This window comes from Lonchura striata, chromosome 8, assembly GCF_046129695.1.
Source record: "Lonchura striata isolate bLonStr1 chromosome 8, bLonStr1.mat, whole genome shotgun sequence".
Taxonomy (NCBI): Eukaryota; Metazoa; Chordata; class Aves; order Passeriformes; family Estrildidae; genus Lonchura; species Lonchura striata.
In genome coordinates this window covers 25,998,185-26,025,151 of record NC_134610.1, presented here as the reverse complement: position 1 = coordinate 26,025,151, position 26,967 = coordinate 25,998,185, and the positions used below count along the sequence as shown (strand labels likewise).

Below are 26,967 nucleotides of genomic sequence, written 5' to 3'. Positions count from 1 at the left end.
CATGGCTTAACCTTGATTCATGTTATTGAAAAGAAACAGCAACTTTAAATGGCATGAGAAATCACTTTTACTTAATTACTTCCATGATCTGTTAGGTTATAAACACTGCTTCTAAAGGGAGAACTTTTTTACCAAATACAGACCATGCATGTGGGCAGAATGGACACTACAAAAAGGGTAGGAATTAAGTGCCTTTGTCCAAGACTGTTTGTTTTAACAGAGTAGTCAAGTGGAATGACTAATCGGTTAGTCCTTATAGTTACAAAATACATCAAACTAGAACTGGGAAATGCTTTCATCTTTCAGGGGACAGCTCAAGATTTCAAAATGGTCTCTCTAAACCTGAATTTGTTTTTTACATTTTGTATCAATAAAAAAAAGAAAAATCAGTAACCACAAACAAGTTAGGTCTGTTATTCCAGAGTCAACTATGTCAAACATTTGTTACCAAAAACTATTCTGCTGCTTCCACCACTGACCATTTACATGACATCTCTTCTTATCAACAAGTTGAGCAGTTTGAAAGTACTACTACATTAAAAATAAAACATGTATCTTTTGGGGGATTTTTAACCAATGTAATCAGCTTCAATTTATGGACTGGAAGTGAAAAAAGACCTTATTCCTTAAGTGTTAATTTAATTTTCATGTATTCACCTAATTCTTTTATTGTTATTCATCTTTGCACCCTGATAACATTTGCTATTTTCAAATCCATTTCCTTGGCTTGTTTACTGCATGTGTAATTTCTTTTCTTGTTTAAAGCAGTCAGAGTCAGGGGGGTTAACTTGGAACTCTTGTAGCAGGAACTCAAAATTTAGTGATGTAAGCAAGAAATAGAAATGCCAGAGCCACCGAAGAGAAGACATGCGGCATTGCTTACTTAAAGCCCCATCCTGTCCCCCCAAGGACAATAGCTGCTACCAGGATGGCACCAGCGATGGAGCCTATTATAAGATTGGTGGCACTAGGACCTGTGGTAAAGGATTAGGGTAAGACAGACATAAGAACCAACGACTTCATTCACATTATGGGAAGCATCTGAAGGGTAGTCAAACAATTCAGGGAATACAGACAGCACACAAGGTGATGCCTCTAGACAGTCTCAACCAGCCCAGCTTAACTTACTTTTCTTTAACAATAGGAACAAAGGAACAAACAATGCTGTTGGTCTCTGCATTGTGCTATGCTGACTTCTACCATAGATAAAAACCTAGTATTAGACAGTGAATTCCATTGTTACTTATTCCATTATCTTCTTCATGAACTGTCAGCTGAGGACACTAAGATAGTTGTGAATAATTCCTTAACTTAGAGGGAAAAGGATGAATGCTGTATGTTTTAAGACTATAGAAAATGAGAAAGAAATAAAAAATCAAGAAGATCTCTCTTTTTTCATGGAGCTCCTGAAAGGTGTAGATATTTTAATTTGAGCTGAGAGCGTCTAGCACCACTTACTTATCAGAGTCCAGACACCCTACAGTTACATCAATGCTAAATTTACAATTGTTTGACAAAAGCAAAGGATTATATAAAAAGGAATGAAAGTTGAAATAAAAGTTTATTTCCACTAAGCTTTCCAAAACATCAAAGCATCTCTTCATTATCCTCAAGAAGCTACTGAACAACAACGTTGGGAAGGGTGGAGCAGAAAAAAACAGCAATAAAAAGAAGCAGCACAAAATATGTTCGTGCTATTTTCTGAAGAGGGCAAGAGAACACCTAAATAAGATATTAATAATTGACCCTTAAGTGCTGTGTTTACATAGGACAGAGGAAACTGACAATAGGCTTGAGTAACATTCGCTCTGTACAAAAACTCCCTATTGCAGTCTTTGATGTAAAAAATTGCAAAATGAAAGCAACTCAACAGTTCTTCTGCAGCATATCACACACTTTTTGTTTAACCATTTACATATTCAGGAATAGCCTTCAAAAACAGCTCTTACCCCTATTCCACTCTTCTCAAACCGAAACTTCTACATAGCAATTGAAATTTTCCTAATTAATTGTTCTGAGCTGAGTTTGGAAAAACTGTCACACAGCTAATATAAGGAAGAAAGAGGAGCAGCCAGACAGCAGCAAAGAAAGAGCAAGGGCAGCTGCAACAACTGAAAGTTTTAAGCTTATAGGTCAGTATTATAAAACCTCCTGCCCCACCCCACACATTGCAATAAGCATTTGTCCTAGAAGTTTTAAAAGTTACTGCAGCCACTTTATTGTCTCCACTACATGTTTCTCACCTCAGTGCTTCTGGAGATTCTGATTAGCTAAAAGAAAACCAAGTTTTAAAACTTGCTTCCTGCAGTTCCTACACAAAGTATACAGGAATATGAATAAAATAGTTGGACTGAAAAAAATATAATTAGCTTTACAGATGAACAGTGCATGAATTTGACAACAAAAATCAAAAGGTAATTCTGCACAATTTGGAAGAATGTATCTTACTTGAACTTGCCTTTAAGTCACACCTGGCTTAACAGGCTTGAGCATGGTGGAGGGTAAGTGCCATCCTGCAGGCATTGTTGTTCCAATTAAGAACAACTCTGTTACTTGCTTGTAACAGCAGCCTAATGAGCCACCATATTTGACTGAGATCTACAGTTTCCTCTGGATTTCATCAAATGATCTCACAGAACAAAAGACTGAAAACACACCAAGTGATTTATCTGTACTAAATTTGCCTTGAAAATCTATAATAAATAAGGCTTGAAAATTCTTTCTAGCCATAGAATGCCATCTTCTCACAAAAGAGGTACAATGATTAATTGTTAGTAACAGTCATAAATTAGATAAAGATGTGCCAAATCAACTCTTTTACATCCCGCCTCTCACTATGTTCCGTGGTTGTTAAATGCCCAGGGATGTGTATCCATTTCATAGTGCACATCTAATACCCAAACATCAGTTTATTCTTTAAATAAAGAAAATCACTATTAGTTTTGCTTACTATAAATATCAAATAATTCAATCAATTTAAACAGAAGATGGTAGTATACAAAACAATTAGGTTCAGGTAGAAAAGTATAAATATTTTTTAAAAAATCAAGCCTGTAGAATAGGTAATATGACTAAACAACAACCATTTATTTATGAGACTGGAGTACTCCAACTGTTGAATCCCAGTTTCAAAATACAGAGATCTAAGAGGATCACTGATGAGTCATTTTAAGAGAGACTGTGCACATAAAAGTACTTAAAATGAGATTACTTTTATGTGTTATACCTTACTGTAAGGATCTATGCCTTATGTTTTATTAAGCATTACAAAATAAATTGTATTATTAATAAACCATAATTTTGCTATCAGTAAAGGGATGTTTTCGAAGAAAAATAAAATTCCCTATGTTTCAGCTCTCTAGTCACTGAACTCAGATACTCGACAAACCAGAAGTAAGAGGAAGGTCTTAATAACCACCATACTGTGGGATCATTTTCCATCCAGACTATCACAAGAAGGAACACTTTGGTACATTTGTTCTTTCCACCACACTACTGCTATAACCTGCAGACACAGATTTATCAGGAGGGATCTCCTGGAGATAACTGCCTGGCACACCTCCTTTTCCTGCAAGGACACTGCTCTGGCATGGCTATTGTACCATCCCTGGCCATCTTTTAAGACCCTGATACAAATCCTACTGAAGGTGTTAAAGCAGAACACACCTTTAACTCCAGTAGACCTCATACTATTCCTAAAACCTTCATTATCATCCAATAGATTCTACAAGAACTAATACACAACATTTGAAACTCTGGCAGTATTAGAAAAGATAATTTTACTGCAGACTGCAGTCCTTCAGGTAACAACAACTCTGGTGATCTGATGTCTTTTCTTGCCTGTTGCTTTGCCAGCTAAATCCTCTGGTTTAAGTTATCAAACCTAAGTATCCATTTTGGTACGAAATCTGGAAAAAAAAACTACTGGACAGTTTTGTCCTCCATGATTGTTGAAATAAGTTCATAAATCATTAAGTAATTAAAGTTATTTCAGCACTTTGAACAAGCATTTACAATTTGCAAGTGAAGTGGTGAGAAATGAAGAAGAAGGACAGGTCCTGGCATCAGGCTGTGATGCTCACACCCTCCCCTGCAGCCATGCAGGGGCATGAGGAACAGAGAGGGAATTTGCATTCCCTGCGTGATTCTACAAACCAACAAAAAGTAGCACTGGCTTGCCTTGAATGCACATTTGTATCTGAAGAAACCAGAGGACAGAGAAATATTGATGAGATGCAGGAAAAAAGAATGAATAGAAACAAAAAGAATGAGTCAGGTAGTAAGTAATAAAAGCAGACGAGGGATGAAGAAAAGCTGGCATTGGTATAGAAGGATGCAGGAGCAGGAACAAATAGTCAGGGACACTGGTCAGAGCTGAGTGACTTGAGACAGCAGGTGAGGGAAGAGACAAACAGAAGAGAACAAGGCAGAATGTAAGTAAAAGGCAAGTGGTCCTCAACTTGTAGGTAAATCTTCTGCTCCAGAATCTGTCCCCCAAACCTCTACAACTTTCACAGTTCTCAGTTTTTAGCAAAGAGTTGTAAAAGCTACCAGTAGAACACAGAGCTGATCTTTCTCAAGTGACCTATTACCTTCTTCCTTCTATTTGTTTTCTAACAATTGTCCTCTGTGAACACAAAGGTCTACTCGTCTGAGAATCTTGGATCCGTTCCATGTATGGACAGGTTCCTCGGGCTGCAGACTTACACGTGAAGCGCTGCCTCACTGACTAGAACTGTGTGTGAATGAATGCCTTTGCACTCAGCCTGACTGGAAATCACAGACTGTCCTGCTAATGAGTCCCCCTTCAGAGAGGTGCCACTGTCACATGCCAGATGTCATATATAGTACTAGAAACATGGAGAAGCTGGAAATCTCAGAGCAGCAAAATAGCAGTCTTACCATCTGTAGTTTGCACAGTGAATGCAGAATGAAGATGGCTTTTACATGGGCCTTTTTATGTGTATATGTACATGAACACAAATTTATATAAATTATAGCCATTGTTAAAATTGAGGTACTGGGGCAACACTTGGGATTATCATATCCTAGAGCTGAAAAGACAATAAAAATTGCTCATATGTATTCTTTATACATGAATACTACACTCCAGCACTGTGCTATCTTGAGGTAACAGAATCCTAGCAACAGAACCTTCAGAAGCTTTACTGTAAAACTACCTGTCTGTATGACTATCAGCAGCTTTCATCTGCCTAGCTTGATCATTAGACTGAAAGCCCTGTATGTAATAAAACGGAAAACGGTTCACATTACTCAGTCTATTTCACAAAATAATCCAGAAGTCCCTTCCTTTTTCCTCCTTTTTTTTTTTTTTTTTTTTTTTTGGTACTTTGGTGTAATGGAAACATTTAGACATTTAATTTTATGGTGACAATATAAATATAAAAATTCACAAACTTATTTTTTTTATGCCCCACATTATCCCAGACAGGAGAAGGTTCAACACTGCATGAGCAAACCACATGACACAGACACGGTCAAATCACATGACAAATACGGTCACCACAGGACAAAGCTAAGGGGAACACAGAGGCTCAGGTGCATACGGTTACCTCACACACTAAGGCACCAGACAGAGAACTCAGACTGAGAAAAGTGCTTACTCTATTCCCCACCCTGTGCCTCCAAAAATCACCCCCAAGGCCAGAATGGTCCCTGCCACTGCACCTATTAGCCTGTTAGCGGCCATGCTCACTGTGTGGAGGGAAAAGGGAAGAATTTTTCAGGAAATCATCACATATATGTCTGAAATGAAAACATAAAACAATTCCTCAGAGGGATACTTTATAATATAATCCACTGTTGGATAAACAATTCAAATCTCATCACAAACCTTTGTTTACCAAATAGCGCAGCTTTAAAAATTCTGAAATGAGCTCTATTTGGTTTTCTTTTGAGTGCTTGCAAATATTTCAATGAGAAGTTTTCCTGGGAATTCCTTTCAGCTTGTGATTCTATTATTTACTCTAAAAGGGAACATCCTCAACCTACTGCTTATTTAAACCAGCCAAAATGTAAATAAACTGCCAATAAAAAAACTTTGGCTTTGATTACCAGAAACTTACTGTATCCATAATATAATTAAGAAAATGAAAACTGTTTGGAGACAATTCCACCTCAGGAAAAAACAAAAAACCCCAATTTTTAAAGTAATTCCTTTACTAATTAGTAATATTTTTCTTTGCTACAGCATTTATCAATAGGACTTTCTGTTCATCTATAAGACCTAAAACAGGTAACACCTTTTAAAAGCAAAAACCTACCCTAGAAACATGCTTCAGGTAACACCCTAGAAATTTTGATATGGTCAGATAGTCTCTCAACACATCAAGGCCTTATTTTTAATCCTTAAGGGAACTCTTTTCAGGAAAAAATGCTGTACATCTCCTATGTTAGAGATTAAAAGTTTGATAAACTCATGGAGTCACAACAGACTGCAAGCAAGGAGATGAATTCCCTGTCAAATGGGAACTTAGGAACAAAGATTTTATAGACTCCATGCTGAGTGAAGTGTGTTTTAAAATATTTTGGGTTTTTTTATTCTGTTTCATAAATATACACACACAAACACACACACACACACACACTTGAGACGTAAGTTCTATATTAAAATAAACAAATATTACTCCACTAGTCAAATAAAGGCCTAATTCTGCAAATTCAATTGCAAACAAGAATCTCATGTGTATATGGAGTCCCACTGATTTCAAAACTGCTAACCCACACTCTAAAGTAATTCAAAGTTTCTGCAGTAACTAAAACCTAACAACAAGGACCCTTTGTCTTCCCCAGAATGCTAAATGCTGTGTATGTCTGCTAGTACAGGATACAGTAGGTCGCTGAGTTTAGGGTAATTTGAGAGTCATGTAATAATAGCAACATAATTAAGGACCACAATTTTTTTTATCCTGATATAGAGAATGGAGCCAAAAAGCAATTGAGGGATGATGGAAAAGTCTGAAAACTGCAGCAGAATAGCAGTAAATTGTCAATTATCACAACAATACATAAATAAATAGCAACACTCCCTAACTCCACATGTTCTAATTGTACCAACAAAAATGCTTGGAGTTTTGGTGTGAAAAATATTAAACCTATTAGATGAATTTTCACATCATGAGTGTTTCACTTCATTCAACTTTACGGCTAAGGAAAAACAACCATTTTGGTTTCTGTCTTAGACTCGTAAACTGGCATATGACATAGGGAGTAATAAGGAAAAAAATGTAATGGAAGCTACTCTTGTGTACGTTGGTTCATTACAACAGAGGAAACTACCACTGTACTCTTCTGAAATCTTCTCACAAAGGAATTCCTCTATAAGCACATAGAAGGAGATCATAATGTTCAGTCTCTTAAATTCATTTCTAGGTGATTCAAGTAAATTACTGTAACAGTAAATCAGTAAATTACTGTAAAACCGTAAGAAAAATAATCCATCTTTTGAGATCATTGAGCTGCCTTGAACAAAAGCAGTCCACCATTTTGCAGAGGACTCCACTGAAAAATGCAGTCTAAACTTTGCCTGTACCTGCTGGCAAAAATCCATGCACATACTATCCAATTAAGGCTTTTTTCCCAGTATATTTCCACGTTGATATATTATTTTTCACTAAGGTATCTCCATTCTGAAGTTGATGAGGCAATCTGACTTACAGTAATTTATCAAAGATAAGTGTACTTTCTGTGTTACCCTTCCTATAGACCTTTTCACAGAGGAGGGAATAATTTCTTTCCTACCAGATTTGGAAATGAGCAAAGTAAAATTCATATGCTCTCAGCTCTCCTCATCCACTCACACACAGAACTAAACAGCTCTGCAGTGTTGGTCTCCCTAATTTATTTTTTTTTAAGACTCTCTAAGCTGCATTCTGCTGTCAGGAAGGTTTTTAGAGGAAATGGAATGAAAAGTGGCTTGTAAGGCAGAGTACAAACCAGGCAGCTCTACACTGAGCAATGTTGGGACTGGGAGTCCAGGGAGCACCTGTACAGATTTCCTTATACAAATCTGGACTGGTCTACAGAACCTCCTTCACAACAGCAACTTGTTTCAAGATGATCTCTTCAAACAGTTCTTGGCAAAGGTCTACTTGGAACCATTCTGCCAAGGGGTAACAGAAAAAGGCACACAAGATAGATGTAGAGCCATTCCAAAGGGACATAGCAAAATCCTGTCCTTTCTTGAAACCCTGGTACTTTCAGAGTAATCAATTAGAGCCTGAGTCCTCAGGACTACATTTTTGAACAACACTTCTCTTTTCTCCATCTACCTTGCAAATGGAGCAGAAGAACGTGGAACTGGGGACTTTGTAAATGCGTAAGACTGGATGAATATAGTCTGATGTTAAACAGGGCCCTGATGACAGGAAAGACATTTAAAAAGCTGGACAGCACAAGTCCAAAGATATCTAAAGATATTCTTTGGCAGAGGAATCGGAGAGAAACTCAAATACTTTCCTTCCTCTTTGAAAAAACTTTTGGATTACTTCCTCAATACCTCCTCTTTGTATTTGTACTTCATATGTAGTTGAAATGCATACCAAGTACATAAGAACAAGCAACAATGATTGTAAGAATAATTTAAGTTATCAAAAATCTTAATTTCTTTTTTCTTCCATTGCAATACAATTTCAAGGAATCAGATTTTACCAGGGATATTCCACTTTTCCCTTTTTTATGCCACAGTTCTCTGAATTAGTTGACTAAGAAAACTGAAAATTTCTAGTAAAATACAAATATTCAATTATCATATTAAAAAAATAAGAGCTACACTAAGTCAGATTCCAATCACAATGAAAATGATCATTAAAAAATAGAGAATAAGGGACAAAGGAAAAAAAATTACCTGTTGAAATCTTCCCCAAATTAAGTTAGAAAAGTAAAAAGTTTTATCAATTCTCAAAGTAGAAAAACCTACTTCCTCTTCATGAAGCAGAATTTTACTGCCTGGGTCTAAACACAGCTGTACAATAGTATTTGCTTTTTACATGCTAATTCTGCTACCATGTATCAAGAGAAAAACATCATAAATAGTTAAAAAAATATAAAAACTGAAACAAAACACAAACCCTTGGGTCCTTCATCCTTCTTGCCACCAATATCCCTGACAGGATCATCAATGCTGCAGTCTGTTCCAGCCCAGGAGAAATTACAAATGCAAGTGGCTTCATTACTACAAACCTAGGAAAAAAAAAAGTGACAGCAGTTAATTTCTAACTACATTTTATTAACGTGCCACACCACATTTATTTAACTATGTAATTAGACATTTAATTCATGGTATAAAACTTACTTATTTATATATTGTAACAATAGCACTGAGTGTTTGGAATGACATAACACACCTGGAAGTTTGCCTCAACCCTCCTAATACTCTCACGTGCTAGGAGAAGCAAAACTGGTTCTGTCATCACTGGCACTACACACCTGCACAGGCTGTGAAAAATAACAGCAATTTAGCTAGACTAGTTAGATCTTCACCAGCCAGCTATCTGGACATTGAGCCTGGATGCCCAGAAGGGACACAAACATTTGCATTTGAAAAGTTCAGGATGTAGTTTACGCTTTCCAACCTCTTGTTTACAGCTTGCTCCCATGTAGAACAAAGTGGATATATTTTCACTGTTTTTGTCAGCATTTTTCCTAAGCTGCAATGAGGAATGCTTTTCTGGCTTCTAAAAGAGGGGGAACAGTTCTTCCTCAGTTTACATTTACCTGAATGACCTCTAAAAAAGAACTTGGCACTCTAAAATTGGCAATATATTTATAAGATACAGAAAAACCTATCCAGCGGACAAAACCTAAACCATCAAATCAATAGTAAGAGTTAATAGCTATAAACTTTCCATATGAAAAAGAACATGGAATGGTGCTGCTAGAAGAGGCTACTGTGGAAAAAAGCATGACACAAGAAAAAGACATAAAGAATGAAGTTTTGATTATAGGACTAGTAATGAAGTCAAACATTAGACAAACAGCTAATAATGTCTTTTGGACACTGGAACATAATGTGAAAAAAACCCAAGAAACAACCTACCCACAAATTATTCTAAGTAACACACTCAATTTTTTAATTCAACTTTTATTATGCACACTGGATAATCTTACCTAAGAACTTGAAGATAAACACATTTTATGGCAGGTTTGATCAACTGAAATACCCTTTTAAAATTAGGAATTGCAATAATCCAAAACAGAACAGGTAAGATAGTCCACTCACCCTTCATGTCACTCTCAAAAAGTATCAAGATGATTTCTAATCTCCTGATACTTTACTTTCAAATTTTAAAATTTTTATTCTTGATTTTGAACATAACCTAAAATTGAAACACTCAGTTTTATATTCAAGTACAGACAACAAGAATGAATAACTCCTTTTTGTACAAAATCTAGCCCTTTAGGCAAGTATTTGTCTCATTGAATCCCACAGTGGAAAGGTTTTATTGGTATTTAAAACAGTGATCTGTTCATCAAAACAGACCTAACATCTTAGACAAATGAACTTGTGGGCAGAATAACAGAACATAATGTGCCTGAATGTAAAATTATACACTTTGGATCTGTTTAAGAACTGTTTGGAACTGTTCAAGAACTCCCTCTCTGCTGAGGATCCACAGCTTGGAATTTTAATTATTTAAGCCATGGGCTATAAATCTATGAACACAAGACCAGCTTTATAAAGGTGTTAGTGTGCAGGAAAAAGTTTAATTCAAGATGGCAAGTAGCTTGAAATATGGGTAGTACATTACAGAAGTCCTTCCAATAACTATTGTCAAAGGTCTTTCTTGCTACTAACAAACCTAACTAATTGGATATAATTGCAGAATCAATTTGAGAACTTTTCCTTTCTAAATTTTTTTATGCATCACAAAATGGCAGTCTTCTCCTGAATCCAACATTTGTGTTTTGAGATCAAAAGGTCTTAGGAAGATTTTCAGGTGTTAGGATAGATAGAGCAGAGAGAGCTGGGGAAGCTGAGCTGCTCACTCCCAGTACAGACTCACCCCGTGACCAGAACAGACTTTTCCGTTGGAACCAATGGGACAGCTGCTTATGTTCAAGGACTGGATTGGCAGGCACTTTTTGTCCAGACACATCATCTGAGGTCCACATGGAGCTCCATCCTCCACATAACCTAAATCTGTATCATCATCTAAAAGAACATGAGCACCACTAGGAGAAATAAGTTTTAATATAGTATTAGTGTTATGACTGGAATCTTTTGAAAATATTAAAAACATGTCGATGTAGACACTGAAGGCCCCACACCTTTATTTCATTCAGACAGACTGAAAAGAACTGTAGAATTTTTCTGTCTGTCCACAGCAATGACAGTGTTCCAGTTGTCAAAATAAAAATAAGTCTAGATTAGGACTTAAACACTCAAGAAGGGCATTTTAGGCTTTGGGGATTTTTTAAGTCTCTGACAGAACATTGGCCATTTTCCTTTTTTTTTTTTTTTTTTTTTTTTTTTTTCCCAAATGCTGTGAAATACTATTGCTAGAAAAAATACTAAAAAACTAACTTCCCACATGATTTAAATAAAAACACTAGTGGAATAATGGAAGAATTAGAAACCACTGTTCACTCAGGACACAACTATGTAAGACAGTGCTCTTAGGGTGACAAAAACTGCAATGTTGCCATGTTTTCAAAACACAAACCCAGTATTGTGCACAGACCTCGTAGTGCAGAAGACAAACTCATTTACCTGCTCATTTACTGAACTGTAGCTGAACATCTTACCCTGCCTCAACTCTGCAGCTCCCTCCCTCTCAGCCTTCACTTCACTACAGCTGTTTCTTTGAGTATTTTAACACTCAAAAATCAATACATTGAAAATATGGGTCTTTGGCAATCACAGACTTTCTCTACCCCCAGAAAAACATAATGCTGAACATGAAGCTCTGACTGAAGTTCTGCTATTGGAAGGATCAAGTGGAAGATTCAGGAATATAACCCACATTTTACCCTCTTTAAATATGGAATATTAAGCTTTTTATGGTTTGGAGGTTTTTTTAAATCAAAAGAAATACCACTCAGAATAATGATTTTGCTGCAATTACCTAAAATTCACAGACTCTCACATTTATGTCTCTCTTAGTTCAGTTAGGTTTGACAGAGATAAGTCATGTTGGAATACTACATTATCTTTTACCTGCAGTCCACTATGCGTCCTTGATGATAAAAAGAATTTGGGATAATTTCTCCTTGAACTTGACCAACTCGTGGAACTCTAGTAAGATTAGTACAGAGCAAAAAGCCACAGAAAACATCACTGGAAAATGAAAACAAAAATCAAAATATTACTGGAATAATATGAGGTAAACTTACAAAAAAGAAAGTCTGGCAATGGTGCTGCTGATCACAGTAATATATTACCATAAGCCATACGATAGAGTGCAAGCCTGGAAATAAAATATTATTTTATTTAAAAGATAAAAGGCAGAAACAAGTCATAATTCATTTCAATGCACCAGTGAATGCTCACATGAGCACAGAATGTATCTGTGCTCCAAGAACAATCCAGTATAAGTAAGAGGAGCCAAACTGTACAAAGCTTTGACATGAATTGCTGAATTGCTTTTTTCTCTCTGGCAGCTTACACACCATACCTCAATGTCAAGTCTGAAATTTTCATTGCATTTTTTTTCCCTTGCAGGACAACAGAACCATATCAACAGTTTTTAGTGTGCAGTTGTGTGAGCCCAAGTTTTGGTAAAGAATCTTCTTTTTAACGTTATTTTATATCTACATATATTTAATTATATTTTATGTAATATATACAACATATCTTTTATATCTTCAATAGCGGGATATTAACTAATACTGGTTGTCCTAAGTCATAGAAGCAACTGAATGAATGCTGGAAATTGACTTCGTTAAAACTGAAAAAAACATAAACAGCCCTTCAGCCAGATCATTGTCCTGCATATCTCTACCAACAAAGAAAAGCTTCTATAGAAATGAGGGTTTAACATACACATTAGAACACACTATCCTCATCTAAATTAAACAACTCCTTTCCTTATGATCCTATCTGAAAACTAATAACATAAAAATATCCACCATACAAGCATCAAACAGTCAAAGAGGGAAAATGCTATTCCAAAACTGAATTTGTATGTACATAATTAAAAAATACAAAAGAGCAGTAAATCAGGAGAAATTAAGTCTATCTACAATGATCAATAACTTGAAAAGTAAATTCAATCAAATATTCATCTAGTAATGATATTATGGAAATTAATCCGGCCTTTTCTCTATAAGATCCAAACGTCTAATGGTCCTCTCTGGTCAAAATAAAGGTTGGAACAAACTTGAAACAGCATAATCTGGTGTCAGTCCCAGAGCACGTGAACAGAGTGTGTGTATTTGCAGCCTAATTTATCCCTGCCAAGGCTGAGGTGTTTTATGTTATGAACTTGTGACTTTTTGTTGTCTTGTCCCTCAGCTCCTCTGAAGTAACTGAAGTCACAGTATATTCTTCTGAAAATCTAGAATTATTTACAAGTCTATTGCTGAGTCACTATAGATTTGTCAGAGTGCAATTTTTTTCAAGATGCAAACCTCATGAGGGAAAAGACATTCAAAATAAAGCAAAACAAGCTGCTGAAAAATGCATGGAAAAGTAGAAAAAGTAGACAGTATTAAACCACTACCAATCTATTTAAATTACAAATAATCTCTACCAAACTGAGCTTACTGTTTGCTGCACTGAATCCATCGGTCTCCATCCTTTCCACAGTTTCCTTTTGTTGTGCCTTCTGTATTAAGCTTTTCATAACAAAATTTGTCAGATCCTGAAGACTCTGTTGATGAAGAAAAAAGAAATATATTTTCCACTAGCAACATGACAACTTTGAAACCTGCATAATTCATTGCAGCTGTTCTCTGTAATTTTTTTTAATACAAAACATCAATTTAAATACATATGTATGTGCACAGATGGTATCTTCCAGTGACTAAAAGGGAGAACAGGCTAAACTGAAAATACCCATTGATATGTTCAGAATATGCTCTGACCTTCTAGAATTAGCCTCCATGGTGTCTGTATTGTACTCTGCATATGAAATTTTTCTGTGGTCTAATTTTGTTCACTTCATAACAGTTGCACAAAGATTTAATCTAGTTGGTTTTCACTGCAGTTTTTCCTGATCTGCATTTCAGAAGATTTTATATAAGACATTTATGATAAGCATATGTTCTGACACAAACTAAATGTTGATTTTATTCCATTTTTCAAATGTTCACAGGAAACCAAACATGGACACAATGTAATTTTTACTTATTTTTAGGAGTAAAATTCTGAACTAGTAGGTTTTAAACCCATAATTATTTACTGATTAGCTCATTTGTTTTTTCTAAAAATGAATCTAAAAAAAAGAAAATAGAAAAGTACAACTATTATATAGAAGAAGATAAAATAATAAGACAGAGTGGCCTCAGTGGCAGTTATAATTAGACAAAATGCAGAACACACTAAATGCCAGAGCACAGAATGTCCTGGTAGTTCTACTCTGCTGATTCGTCTCTAAATCATTATACACAACATTCAGCCCCTCTCTGCTACAAGCAAAGCCCACTGCAATTGCAATTCTGTTTAACTCAACACCTCTCCACTTAAATCCATACAATGCATATTTAAGTTCACACCAATGTACCATATTTCCTGACTTGGAGGATAGTATAGAAGGAGAGGCAAGGTGGAGCAGCTTTGGCATGAACCACTGATGGGATGATGAAACTGGTGACTGTCATTAAGAAAACCCCAAAACATCAGTTTTTGAACTGTACCCAAAAAATCCTCAACACCCTCCCCCAATAGCATTTACTGCCCTACCCAGATCTGCAGTCACATCATCACTCTCACTGACACCACTCCCAGGTTCAGAATTCCACTTGGCAACCCAAGCCATTTTCCCACTGCAGTCTACTCTCTACTGATCAGAAAAATTTCACTTGTAGTGACAAGAACAAAAAATAAAACCATGAAAAATCCAAAGCAAAAGCAGGAATGAACTAGAAATAAGATATATTTAAGGTAGTTAAAGTCAACCTACTAGATCCCCAGATATATTTGCACTGATTATCTCTTGTCTTGCATTCACCATTATAGCAACGACCCTAAAAAAGTACAACATGTTAGGAATGAGAACTGAAAACAACTTCATCTCCTTCCCCTCCCACAACAAATGTCTCATTTTCACCCTTCACATGCATGTTAGGATGTAGATTTCATGATTTGGGTAGATGAAGTACACATTTTGGCCCAGATTCCCAAAGCCAGTTTGTGTTCAATACATACTGACATTTTAGCAGTTGCTTTATACCTTTACATAGTTGGAAAGAACTTATTAAGATGAAGTGTAATAAAATATCTATGTATAAAAAGAGACCTAGTGGATTTTGGTTAAAGTAGAAATTATTGCTATTCATAGAGTGCATAAAACACATGCAACATTGATGTTTAAAGGATAAAATATATGAAGAAATATGGAATACAGGATTTTAAAAAAATTAATTCCAAAATAGGAATGTTTGTTTGGTTGATTTCTATTTGCTGATGTGCAGGGATTTTAAAACATTGCATACCTGATTAGAATCACAGGCATACCCATCTTGTTTATGAAGATTTGGTGGACACTGAAAAAAATTAATAATCTTTTTTGTCATGTGCACTGTAATAATACATCAGAGTATCACATATGGAATTTTCCTGCTTTTAAGAGAACTGGACGACATATAAAGGGTGTTGAAAACATAATTAGTGCAATAATCTTCATAGCTACAAATATAAATGAAAAAATTAACATCTTGAGCCATGAAATACAATGTTCAAGTCTAACTTCCTGCATATTCCAAGAAGAAATTAAGGATGTGAGTCAAAATGAAAGCCAATGTGTTCAGTAAGAGGATATTTGGTAGCTGATACTGGGGCCAGGTTTGCAACACTGCCACCACAAGCATTTCAGTTCCACTAAAACACTGAGGAGCACCTGGTCGCAGCCTACCAGTCTATTGCTTACTGAGCTTCAGGGGGCTTAATGATCTTAATTGTTATGTTCCCTTGGCACTGGAAATTCTTTCATACAAACAAGTCACTAGGTCCAGAAACCTCAGACTATTAAAGTAAGGACTTACTTTAAACCATGCTTAAGGTTTTGTCCTCAACTAAAAGAGACCTGTGAAAATTTGGAAAGAGAATGCTGCTGCACTGGACTGTGTTAGCGAATACTCTGGGGGCAGCCTGAGAAAGCCCTTCTCTCTCTTATTAAGAATGCTTCATCTACAGAGCAAAAGATTTATGATAAAATATTGGTAATAGCCACTTGTCTATGTGTTGATGTCTCAGATGATAAAATTAAAGCAAGTTATTGTTAATTTATTGGCATTTATAACTACAGCCAATGTCCAAAGAGATTGTGATTTGTCCTGAATCTCCTTTCTTCAAGGCTAAGAACTTGATGCAGTAGATGACTGCATCAGTTATTAAATTCTTATATAAATAAATATATAAACATTCAATATTGAAAAGGAGTATATGTCACCTAACACATCAAAGTTGCTGTGAAAATGGAAAATGTACAGCATGTTGACTATTTAAAAGAAATCAAATTGAAACAACATTCTATTTGCTGTTTATTCCCATATTTTATATTAGCCAAATGTTTTCAGGACAAATACATAAGATCCACAAGTTTTAAAATTCTCATACATGTGCACACTCTTAGAAAACATAACACACTTTATAGAAGTGTTACAAAGAGCAACTGAGGGATCTGGGGTTGTTTAGCCTGGACAAGAGGAGATTCAGAGGGAACCTTCTTATCCTCTACAATTCTCTGATAGGAGGTTGCGGAGACAGAGGTCGGCCTCTTCTGCTCAGATAACAAATGACAGGATGAGAGGAAAAGGCCTTAAGTTACGCTGGGGAGATTTAGGTTGGATATTAGGAAAAACTTCACCAAAAGGGTTGTCAACAGCCTGTTGGAACAGGCTTCCCAGAGACACAGTAAAATAATCATCATAAAAAAATGAAAATGATCATTTCATCATAAATCATCATTCACATACCTTTTACAGGTGTGTAAATGACCTGCAGATGTGATATTTAGGGACATGATTTAGTGGTGGAGTTGGCAGTGCTGGGTTCATGATTGCACTCAATCTAAAAGGTCTTTTCCGACCTAAATGATTCTATGTTTCTATACTCCATTAGTTGTAATTTTCTATAATTCTATTTTATGCCATTTTATTTCATAGAATCTTAGTGTTATTAACTTTGAATACATTCACATTTGTAGTGTATTCTTATTATTTAATTTATAGATCAGGCAAAGAGTAAAGAAGGATGCCTGACACAAATATTATACACAAAACCCCAAGAGTTATATAAACCAAATAAATCTAGAGAAGTCATCTTTTGAGTCCACTTAGATTATTATTTTCACGAGTTTACAGTATTTTACACTCCATTATTACATCACCATTTTGGGCATAAGACTGCGGTTTGTTAATACAATTTTCCTGTTAAATTAATACAAAAAAAAGAGTGCAAACAAACATCAGTAGTGCAAGCAGAGAACATTTCTCCACACATACCTGTCCAGAATCCCCAGTGCAGAACTCTGCAATGTCACACTCATTCACTGCATATCGACAGTCATAACCTCGTGGGAAAAACTAGAAAATTAAAAACACAATTCAGCACTAAGAATACATCTATATAAGCTGCTTCTTTTCCTTCTGTCTAAAACATATTCTGAACTTTAACAGGCTGCACATGACTGCCATGGACAACTGAAAAGAACAACTGATATATGGCAGCAATACTCACAAGACATGATGTATTACAGCAGGGGCCATCGCTACAATGAGCTCCGTTAGAAAGAGAGCACTTCTTACAACAGTCTGCATAGCATTCCTGAAGAAAAAAAATAAGCAAAAATTTTAGTTTTTCATTTCAAACAAGTTTTGTTTCTTTGCAATTTTTCCAACATCAAATTATTATGTACCAGCAGACAAAAGATTCAGTTTATCACTGATGATTTGAAATTATCAGCTGGAAGAAGCCATTGCAATACTTAAATACTAAAGGGAGAACAGTGACATACAATGTTATTGCAACACAGGGATTCACATCTTCCGAGTCCTGCACCAAATTTATGCTGCTTAATTCAATACTGTTCAATGCAGGAAAAAAACCCAACCTAATTACTGGTGCAATTATATTTAAATACAAGAATGAGGGCTCAAATTTAGTGGTCAGATTTTTGCAAAAACATTATTGGAGCATTTCTGCAGTAAAGAAGAAAACAACAGTTTACTTGTTCTGTCTGAAAACAGGCACCAGTCTCCAAAATATCAGTAAGGAGTCTCCCACTCCAGATATGCTATCTAGGGAAAGCAAAGGAGTAAGCATTTCTCCAGTGCAACTCAAAAACTGCTGGGAAACAGCTGTTATCTTGTCACTGGTGTAAAAGGAACTGTTCAGAGGACACTGTCTTTGCACTCATTGTCATTTGAAAAAATGTTTTAACACAGGCTTTTAACAAAATTGTTCCCAAACAACAGGCAAAACAAATTCTTTTCCACAATCTTTCTTCACTCTCTTACCAATCACCTAATCTATCTTAATAAATTTTATAAGACAGACTTGTGGAGCAATATATAACTCTACTTACCATTCGGAAACCACAATCACATTCTTCTCCTGCTTCTACATATCCATTTCCACACTCAGTGGCTTCAAAGAGCTGAAAGAAAAAAGCCCCCACCCCAAAGTAAGAATAAAATCAGTGTCAAATGACTTGTGTGTCACACACAACCTATTTCTGCAATGCTACACAAATGTGCTGTCCCAGACAATGCAGGCACCATGCCTCAGTGAAGTAAAGGCAGTGTGGTTTTCAAATGCTGCTCATCAGAATTTTTCAGACATGAAAGGCATACAGCTAAGTCACAGAAATGCTGGTCCTCTTTTGGAGAATACTGTTCTCAGTAAACCATGATAAACAGAGAGAGACTACAATAATATTTAAGGGGATGACATTTGAACTTCATTCCTGTTCCATGGACTCCCATTTTTCTGATAATTCCTTCAAGAAACCAGTCCACACTATCATTCTTGGGATTTGCTCAGGTACCCACACTTGCTCATGCAACGAGCTACTATCTGTTCCTGTGCGACGTTTGTGCATGAAAATATTAAATAGAAAGAAATACTGCCAAAAGGAAGTCCTATGTGCCTTATTAGTAAGTTATACACAACCACATACAAAGACTACTGAACAGCTAATCCTAGAACCAGATATATACAATGCAGATAAATTCTGCAGTTCAGGATGATGCAGATTCTATAGTAGTTTCACACATCATAATTTTGATTAAAGGTACTTTTCAGTCTTGTCACAGAAATAATTCTGCAAGAAGCTTGTCTGTTTTCAATATAATTCTGCTTTAAAATCCTATAACAATATCACAAATCACCAATTTAATTGGAATATTAGCAGCAGAAACACATCCACTAGAACATGGTTGAAATGAGAACTTAGAAGTTAACAAGTTAAAATATTAACAGATTGAACAGATTAATCTAAGGGTGAAAGATGTGAGGAAACCTTTCTGCATGGGCTTAGTGGAAGTAAAGCTGTGGAGAACCAGCAAGATATGAAACACAATATATAATACAATACAAATTATATATAAACTCGTATGTACTTCTTCTTTGGTAGTTTTGGTTGGGGCAGGAGCAAATAATAATGCCTAATAAAAAAAAATAAAGCCTTTCACTTTTGTTTTATAAACCACAGAGGTAATCAGTAGCACCTATAATTTCGGGTGCCAGAAGCAAAACAATAGTGAAGAAATATCCGTATGTGGTGTTCTTCACCAGTAATGCTGACAGGATTTTAAAAAGCATTTAACTTTTCTTTTTCTCCTCTTTAAGCTCCTGTTTCTCCTACACTTTGGTGCAAACAGCAGCATATCCTATGCTGAAACTGAAATTCATTTCTCTATCAAACAAGAAAATTACAGAACACAAGCAGACACACATACATTTCCTATGGCAATCAGGAACCATTTAATGCTCATGTACATGTCAGAGTATAACTCAGGATACAATTTTAAAAATGGCATCAGGGTGACTGCTTAAGAACTCTGTTTTACTTACCAAAACATTAAACATACCATTTTCTACCTTACCTCCTGACCTCTAAATAAAAGCATTCTAAACATTGTATGATTATTTTTCCCTCCCAAAGTACATTAAAGCTGTGAAGCACCGGCACAGATAATATATAAAGATAATTCAACCATTTCCCTGGGAGCCTTTTCCCCAAAATAAATTAGATTTTTATTCTGTCCAATTGACAACTGCACGTTATTTTGCCTGACAACTGTCACTAAAAACCGAAGCTGTGTTTTTCTATTTCCCAGCTTATTCCTTTGTGTAAGAATTCTTGCGTTCTTATCCTATAAGCAAAGATTGCTACCCTGGGAAAAAATTCAAAACCATTTGAACAAGCAAAAATTTTTTTTAGTTATTTTGCAAGGTGATGGTCCACCAAAGGGTATAGCATAGTAAACAGAACAGCCTAATAGCCTCATGTGGTATTAAATTCTACAAGGACAGCAGTTTGACACTATGATTAAATAGAATATTAATACTTTGGATAGCTCTTACTTGGCAAAAAGAGCCACATGGAATATTTTTATACTGCTTAGCTTTACAGGGATATCAGGCTAACATTGTCTTAGAAAAAAATTATGACCTTGGTAAGTTTTTAGGCAAAAAAGCAATGGTAGAAGGAAACAGCTATGAATGAATGTTTGCTAGATGTATATTTGAAATGAAATTAAGCTAATGTTGAGAACAACAAAAAGTTACTACTGTCTATATGAAATCAGCTATGGATTTCTATTTCCTAATGTGGTAACTAGCATTCTTTTTAACAACCTTGGACACAAAGTCTAACAATAGAGTATAGGTGGAGCATACACTTCTGGATTTATTGTGCACTACTTCCAGCTTAATAAGTAGTTAATTATTTTAAAATGCTAAGGGGCTGAACAGCTCAAGAAAATACCCACATAGATATCTGAATAAATTTGAGAACAGATGATGTCAGTGAAATGATAACATTTTCATTACATGTAGCAGATATCCTGATTACTAACTTATTTATTACCTTTGTTGGCCTGTTAAAAAGACAGGCACCTCCCCCACGAAGTAAAAATTCTTTGTATTCTGCAATGCTGCATTTGGAGAATTTCCTGGAATGGTATACCCTAAAATGGCAAAGAATTAGGTGAGTTAATGCCTTGAAACACCACCAGCTACTGGAAAGGGGCAAAGAGGTCACAACTTTAAAATACTGTAAATCCCAGTTTCTTACAACCACTGTGCAACAGTATGACAGCTCAGAATGTACAGTATATAAAACTGTAGCTTTTAAACTTCTTAATAAGGTAAACCCACATTATCATAGTAGCTGCTATTCACCCTTTCGATTGCATGCATAATCCAGTATCCTCTCAGGTTTGTTTTTAACACCTACAAGATGCTACAGCAACAAGTTTCACAGCTTAATACAGACTGGTAGAAGAACAATTTCATCCCATTTTCTTCTGTCATATTTGCTAATCTCATTTCATGTCTCCCTAGCTCTTATACTAGAAGAAAGAGTAATCATTTTGCATAATGTTACAGACTTCTCTCATATTTCCTCAACTCAATCTTTTTCCCAGACTACTGAAAACATACTTGATTAGTAATTTCTTACTCAGAAATTGTCCGATATGTTTATTAGGCATGTTTTGAGATCTGAGAATGAGATCTATTCACACTATTAAACATTGGGGTAACCATGCCATAAGGAGGTTCTTCATTCGTTTCCTAACAGCTCATTGCCACTAAGCTATTTCCCCACTTTCCCAATACAGAAAAAAATGTCTCCTGACACTGATGGAGTTAAGTGAAAAGGCTTTAAAGTACAGATAATTATTTACTCATTTTATTAGTCAGTCCTTTATCAGCTTCTACATGACCATCCTCTGCTCCTGGCTCATATTTGTTTGCTGTTAACCTTTTTTACAGAAGAGGCTTATTCCACAGCCTCTTCTTTTGATACTTCCATCCAAGACCAATACTTCGATGATTTCACCATATGAAGGAAGCCAGTATCTATTCTGATCAATGCTTTACCTCAGATTCCAGGAGCAAACTTATGGAATGATTTTCTGCTGCACTCATACAGTGGCTGACAATTACAAGCTTACAGGGAAGCCACAAAGTAACCAGTTTCCAAATACCGTACAAAGAAACTAAGCTCCTCCTGTCTTACTTGTAACAAATTTTCTCCACGATTTTTGCAATCAAGCTTCTGCAGTGAGCAAGATACTGACAGGAAGCGATTTGTAAGACTCAAACCCCTATAATTCAGAAGTTATCCTTTTCTAATCAATTGCTTACAGTACAGAGAAAAGAATCTTTGGCAGTGTGAGGGTGGTGGGCAATGAAATTCCTCCCATATAGATGTGCTTCCCCTTCAGACTTCACTGACCATTTATTTACCTATGGCTTGAGTTCCAACTGTTTCTAGTTTTTCATTTATTAGCACTAAAACACATGGATAAAACTGAATGCATAAATACTTTTGTAATAATGTAAACTATGAACTCATTCCAGAGCCCTTGGTTACTGATATTTATGACATACCCTGTTTCCTCCATGATGCAACCACCCCAGGATTCAGTGCAGTCACACTCTTCTCAGACAAAACCAAAATACAACAGAAAAGGAGAGAAGTTATAAATATGCTTACAATAAATATAAAGTACTCACTATGAAAATGGAGCTTGACTAATTATACAAAGATTTGATGGTTGCTTGGCTGTACAAACTCTAGCCCCAAAAAGGAAACCAGCCCACTTGAAGACATACTAATACCTTAAAGAAATAGAGTACTTTCAGATTCCCATATCTGCAGGTTCTTAAGACTCAACACAAAATTTCAGGCACTACACAAAGCTAAAGATAGTTGGCAAGGTTGTTTCCTACACGCTCTCAAAACAGGCAGCACGAGGGTACCTGCAGTACACATAATATTGATGATTTTAACTGTTCACATTTTCTCCTCCCTAAAAATACAGAATACCCTGAAAGAGGATTGTTACTGGACAGGCCAGGCTTTTTCTCTTTGGCATAAAATTATTAACAGTAATATGTGAATCAGCCAATCAAACATTCATTTGAAAAAGTAGTTGAATGAAAAAGGATTTACAGTTTACTTACAGCTATAGCACGTAAGTCAAGAGTGACCAAATTCGTAACATAAAAACAAAAGATCAGCACCTTATGGTTGGTAAAACAGAAGCTGCAAACTGCCCATATAAATGATCTACCAAAGATAGATGCACTGTAGTTACTACTGGAAACCCAGAGTTTCTCCATGGACAATATTCAGAGATTATTTATATGGTTATTTCTACTCTCCCCAGGTCTTTCATTAATCTTTCTCTACAAAAGGCCTCCAAATAAGGACACTAAGCAATCATATCAAAAACCTCTATCTTTCAGTTAAAAAATATTCTGATTTCCAAATTGTATTAACTCTGTTTTACCTTTAACCAACATGATATAGAAAATAGTTTAGCAATTGCTAGATTACACAACTCAAGAGCAACTTTTTACAAAATGATATGCCTAAGCATAGTTTCTTAACTCACAGATTTTTGAAGTGATTCCACAATAAAGTCGAGATTATCATTCATGTTTTTAAAGAGGAAACAAAGAGAACAAGTAGCCAAACTAGTTAAAAAATGCAAGTGAAAAACCAAACAATTTTCTTTAGCCCTCAAAAGGGGTTTGCAGCAGGTTTTGTACCAACACTCTACACATGTTAAGGCAACACAAATCTGGTCTGACTGTGAAGCAGCAAGATAAACAAGTTGAGCAAATGTCATACTGGACTAGGTTACAACTCCTTCCCATTTCTTCAATTGTAAATTAGGTATTTTTGCATTTTAAGAAGTCAGCAATTGTTCTGTTAGATTTACAGATTTCATGATGATAGAAAATGAGTTCTAAATTAAATTAATGGTGCTTTTACCAATATACCTTTGAATACTGATTATGAAGCTAACCTCAACACAGGACATCACTGAGGTCATGCAAAATGTCTCTAAGCCAGCAGCTCTTATTTTGGTGAAGCTGAAATTTCACTACATATATTTCCAAAAGTAGCAATTCTTCTACAGTTACTGCAATTTTGGCATTTCTTTCAAACACAATAAAGGAAATGTTTATGTTTTTAGCTATGGAAGACAAAAGACTCCATGTACATACTTGGTTTCCTGGCAGCTGGCTCCCATTGTATTCCAAGATTCTGAGCAAGACTCTGTGCAAGTTCCTGTGCCATGGGCAAAGGGAGACCATACTGCATTCCAAGAGTAGCACAATTATAAAAAAACCAAAAACCCATTAGTTATTGCAATGACCACTACAATGGCTCATCCTGCCTTACCACATACCTACTACTTCAATAATTCAGTGCAGTCAATCAAAATTCTATGTGCATATAAGGAAAATAAACCCAATAAAGTATATAACAGATAAAATTTTCCTCTCCTAATCTCAGGCAATCTCGCCCCACTGATTAATCTAAAGAAAGAAGTCTATTAATTTAAAGAAAGAAGTTCTGTAATAGTAGGATTTAACTCACATAAAAACAGGCGAATTTCATTATCAATTTAACACTGCACTGAGGGAAAAAAATAACAATAATAGTAAAATAATACACAGGGACAATTTTTTTTTCTAATTTCAATGTTAAAAAATTTCAGGAAGAATTACATGCTATTGGTACCTCAGAAGACCAAGTGTCTTACAGTGGTAAGACAAAGATATTCACTGCTGTGTTTCAAATACTCCTGTCTGAGATTTTTGGGTCTAAATTTCTGTTAAATATAATCAAAGCAAATTTAAGTTCTTTTTAAGAGAATAATGCAGACAGGAGAAATACTTTCTAAACAGAAAGGCATTTTGAGCAATAGTTTGATGATGATCAAGAAGGCTGGCTATGACACTCCTAACTTTTCAATATGTAAATTATCTTTAAAGCCCTGGATACTGAAACATACGAACTCATTACATTATAATGTAGAGATTCTACTTTATTTCACTTTAGTGATGAAAAAAAAAAATTACCTCATTCACTCCTACTCCTCTGGCCACAGAGCAAACACCTCCAAAGTAACTTAAGCTGCTCCTTTTGTAATGAAATGTCACATTCCTTACAAACAAATAAAAATGAAGAAACTATAACACGCTGACATAGGGCACCAAGAGCTTATTGAAAGAGCATACTCTCACAGATACTATGATAGATTGCATGTACATTCATCTATTTCTAGCATAAAAAGCAACTGCAAGTTTACAAACAGAATACCAACACTGAAAGAGGTGGTTTTATATAAGTTTCACACAAATACTATTTTTCTCTCGTAGAGTCAGAATCGGTCTTAACCCACAAACTAAGCACAGAAAGCTTGAGTGCCAGACTCCTAAGACAATAGTGATAACATTTCTTTCAAAAGTTAACAGTATATTCCAATTAATGATCTATAATGAAGGAATTCTCTTCTGAAATTTACCAGTACTGAGAACTTTAAAAATTATTATCTTAATCCAAACCAACTTAAGTTTTAAATCCAAAAAAAAAAGACTGAGAAGTATACCTAAAGGGAAAGTGATTTAATAAGCTCTTTAACCTTGCCTCCTTTCATTTATTGTTAATAAGCCCCAAATAATTTAGTTAAATAATGTAATCTGGAAGATCTAAATTATTCAATAAAATGCCTAAAAATGACTATGAATTACACCTATTTTAACTTCATAGCCATAACAATAAATCTACACAGGCTACAAAAACCTACAGTGATCCTGCATGATGTAAGAATGACCTAACATTTGAAAATTGATGGGTTTGTTTTAAATGACAGGTTACCCCATACAGGTATGTATTTATTTTTCAGAACACTAACAGCCATTAGAACTTTCAGATTGCAGTTTAACTAAACACTTGCAGCCAGGGGCTTCACAACAGACAGGATTGCAGGCACTTTTGGAAATGTTCTAGTTCATCCCTCCCCAGCTCCAAAGAGGCTCAGCTGGAGCATGCCATGTTCTACTAGCTTTGGAACATCTCCAAGCATGGGCACTCCATAGTCTCTCTGTGCAGCCTCTTCCAGCATCTGAGCAGCTTCACAATGAAAGGGTTTTTTTGCCCTATGTTTAAATTGAAGTTCTTGTATTTCAGGTTGGATTTGAAAAGCCTGTTGCTGGAAAACTCTTCAGCAGGTGACACAAAACATGCATGGAAGTCTCTAAGAGTGCATGTCAGCAGAACTGTGCCTGTATTATAAAGAACAAAATCAGCATTCTATTGTGATGCCTGTATTAAGGAAATCCGGGGGAAATTCTGCATCCCCTATTTTTATCTTCTTCTGCAGAAGATGAACTACAGGAGAATCCCATGGAAGACATTAGTTACTCCACCCTCCCAGTATGTCATGTTGCTGGGAGACAGCTTAAGATTCGTCCCTATGCTGCACAGGGGAACACACATTTCCTCCTCTTTGCTTACAATGCCATGAAGTAAAATAATCCTTGCTCAATGCTGAAGTGATGCAAGTGGAATTTCCCCTCAAAATGCATTGTGTCTCAGAACAACTCATTACAGCTCTAAAGGAGAAGACCTTCCATTAACAAATCATCACTGCAGCCACATGTGTGAATGAATTTACTAACTGGAATACTCTTGTGGCAACACATAATCCTGTCAGCTCTGCCCTCTCCTGATCATAACTGGAAAAACAGCACATTGCATGCCTGATTAGCAAAGCTAAGTGTCCTTAAGGGCTCATCTAAAGACACTTCAC

The 26,967-nt window shown here is 35.8% G+C and overlaps 1 protein-coding gene across 8 annotated transcripts in view; it reads right to left on the bottom strand.

The window, feature by feature from the left end:
- Positions 1 to 26,967, bottom strand: part of ADAM23 (ADAM metallopeptidase domain 23) — a 68,758-nt gene that overhangs the window by 8,417 nt on the left and 33,374 nt on the right. For 5 of the 8 annotated variants that reach the window (XM_031505382.2, XM_021538862.2, XM_031505384.2 and 2 more), the window contains exons 12-25: positions 25,235 to 25,319; positions 24,374 to 24,464; positions 22,745 to 22,793; positions 21,216 to 21,315; positions 18,708 to 18,779; positions 17,861 to 17,947; positions 17,626 to 17,706; positions 15,616 to 15,666; positions 15,084 to 15,147; positions 13,727 to 13,832; positions 12,179 to 12,298; positions 11,025 to 11,193; positions 9,090 to 9,201; positions 884 to 974 (exon numbers count right to left, since the gene is read on the bottom strand). In XM_031505382.2, the coding sequence (XP_031361242.2) occupies positions 884 to 974; positions 9,090 to 9,201; positions 11,025 to 11,193; positions 12,179 to 12,298; positions 13,727 to 13,832; positions 15,084 to 15,147; positions 15,616 to 15,666; positions 17,626 to 17,706; positions 17,861 to 17,947; positions 18,708 to 18,779; positions 21,216 to 21,315; positions 22,745 to 22,793; positions 24,374 to 24,464; positions 25,235 to 25,319 (1,278 nt within the window). Of the gene's footprint in view, positions 1 to 883; positions 975 to 5,624; positions 5,716 to 9,089; positions 9,202 to 11,024; positions 11,194 to 12,178; positions 12,299 to 13,726; positions 13,833 to 15,083; positions 15,148 to 15,615; positions 15,667 to 17,625; positions 17,707 to 17,860; positions 17,948 to 18,707; positions 18,780 to 21,215; positions 21,316 to 22,744; positions 22,794 to 24,373; positions 24,465 to 25,234; positions 25,320 to 26,967 lie in introns of all 8 variants that reach the window. The other 3 variants (XM_031505383.2, XM_031505385.2, XM_021538863.2) reach the window with 2 other exon arrangements.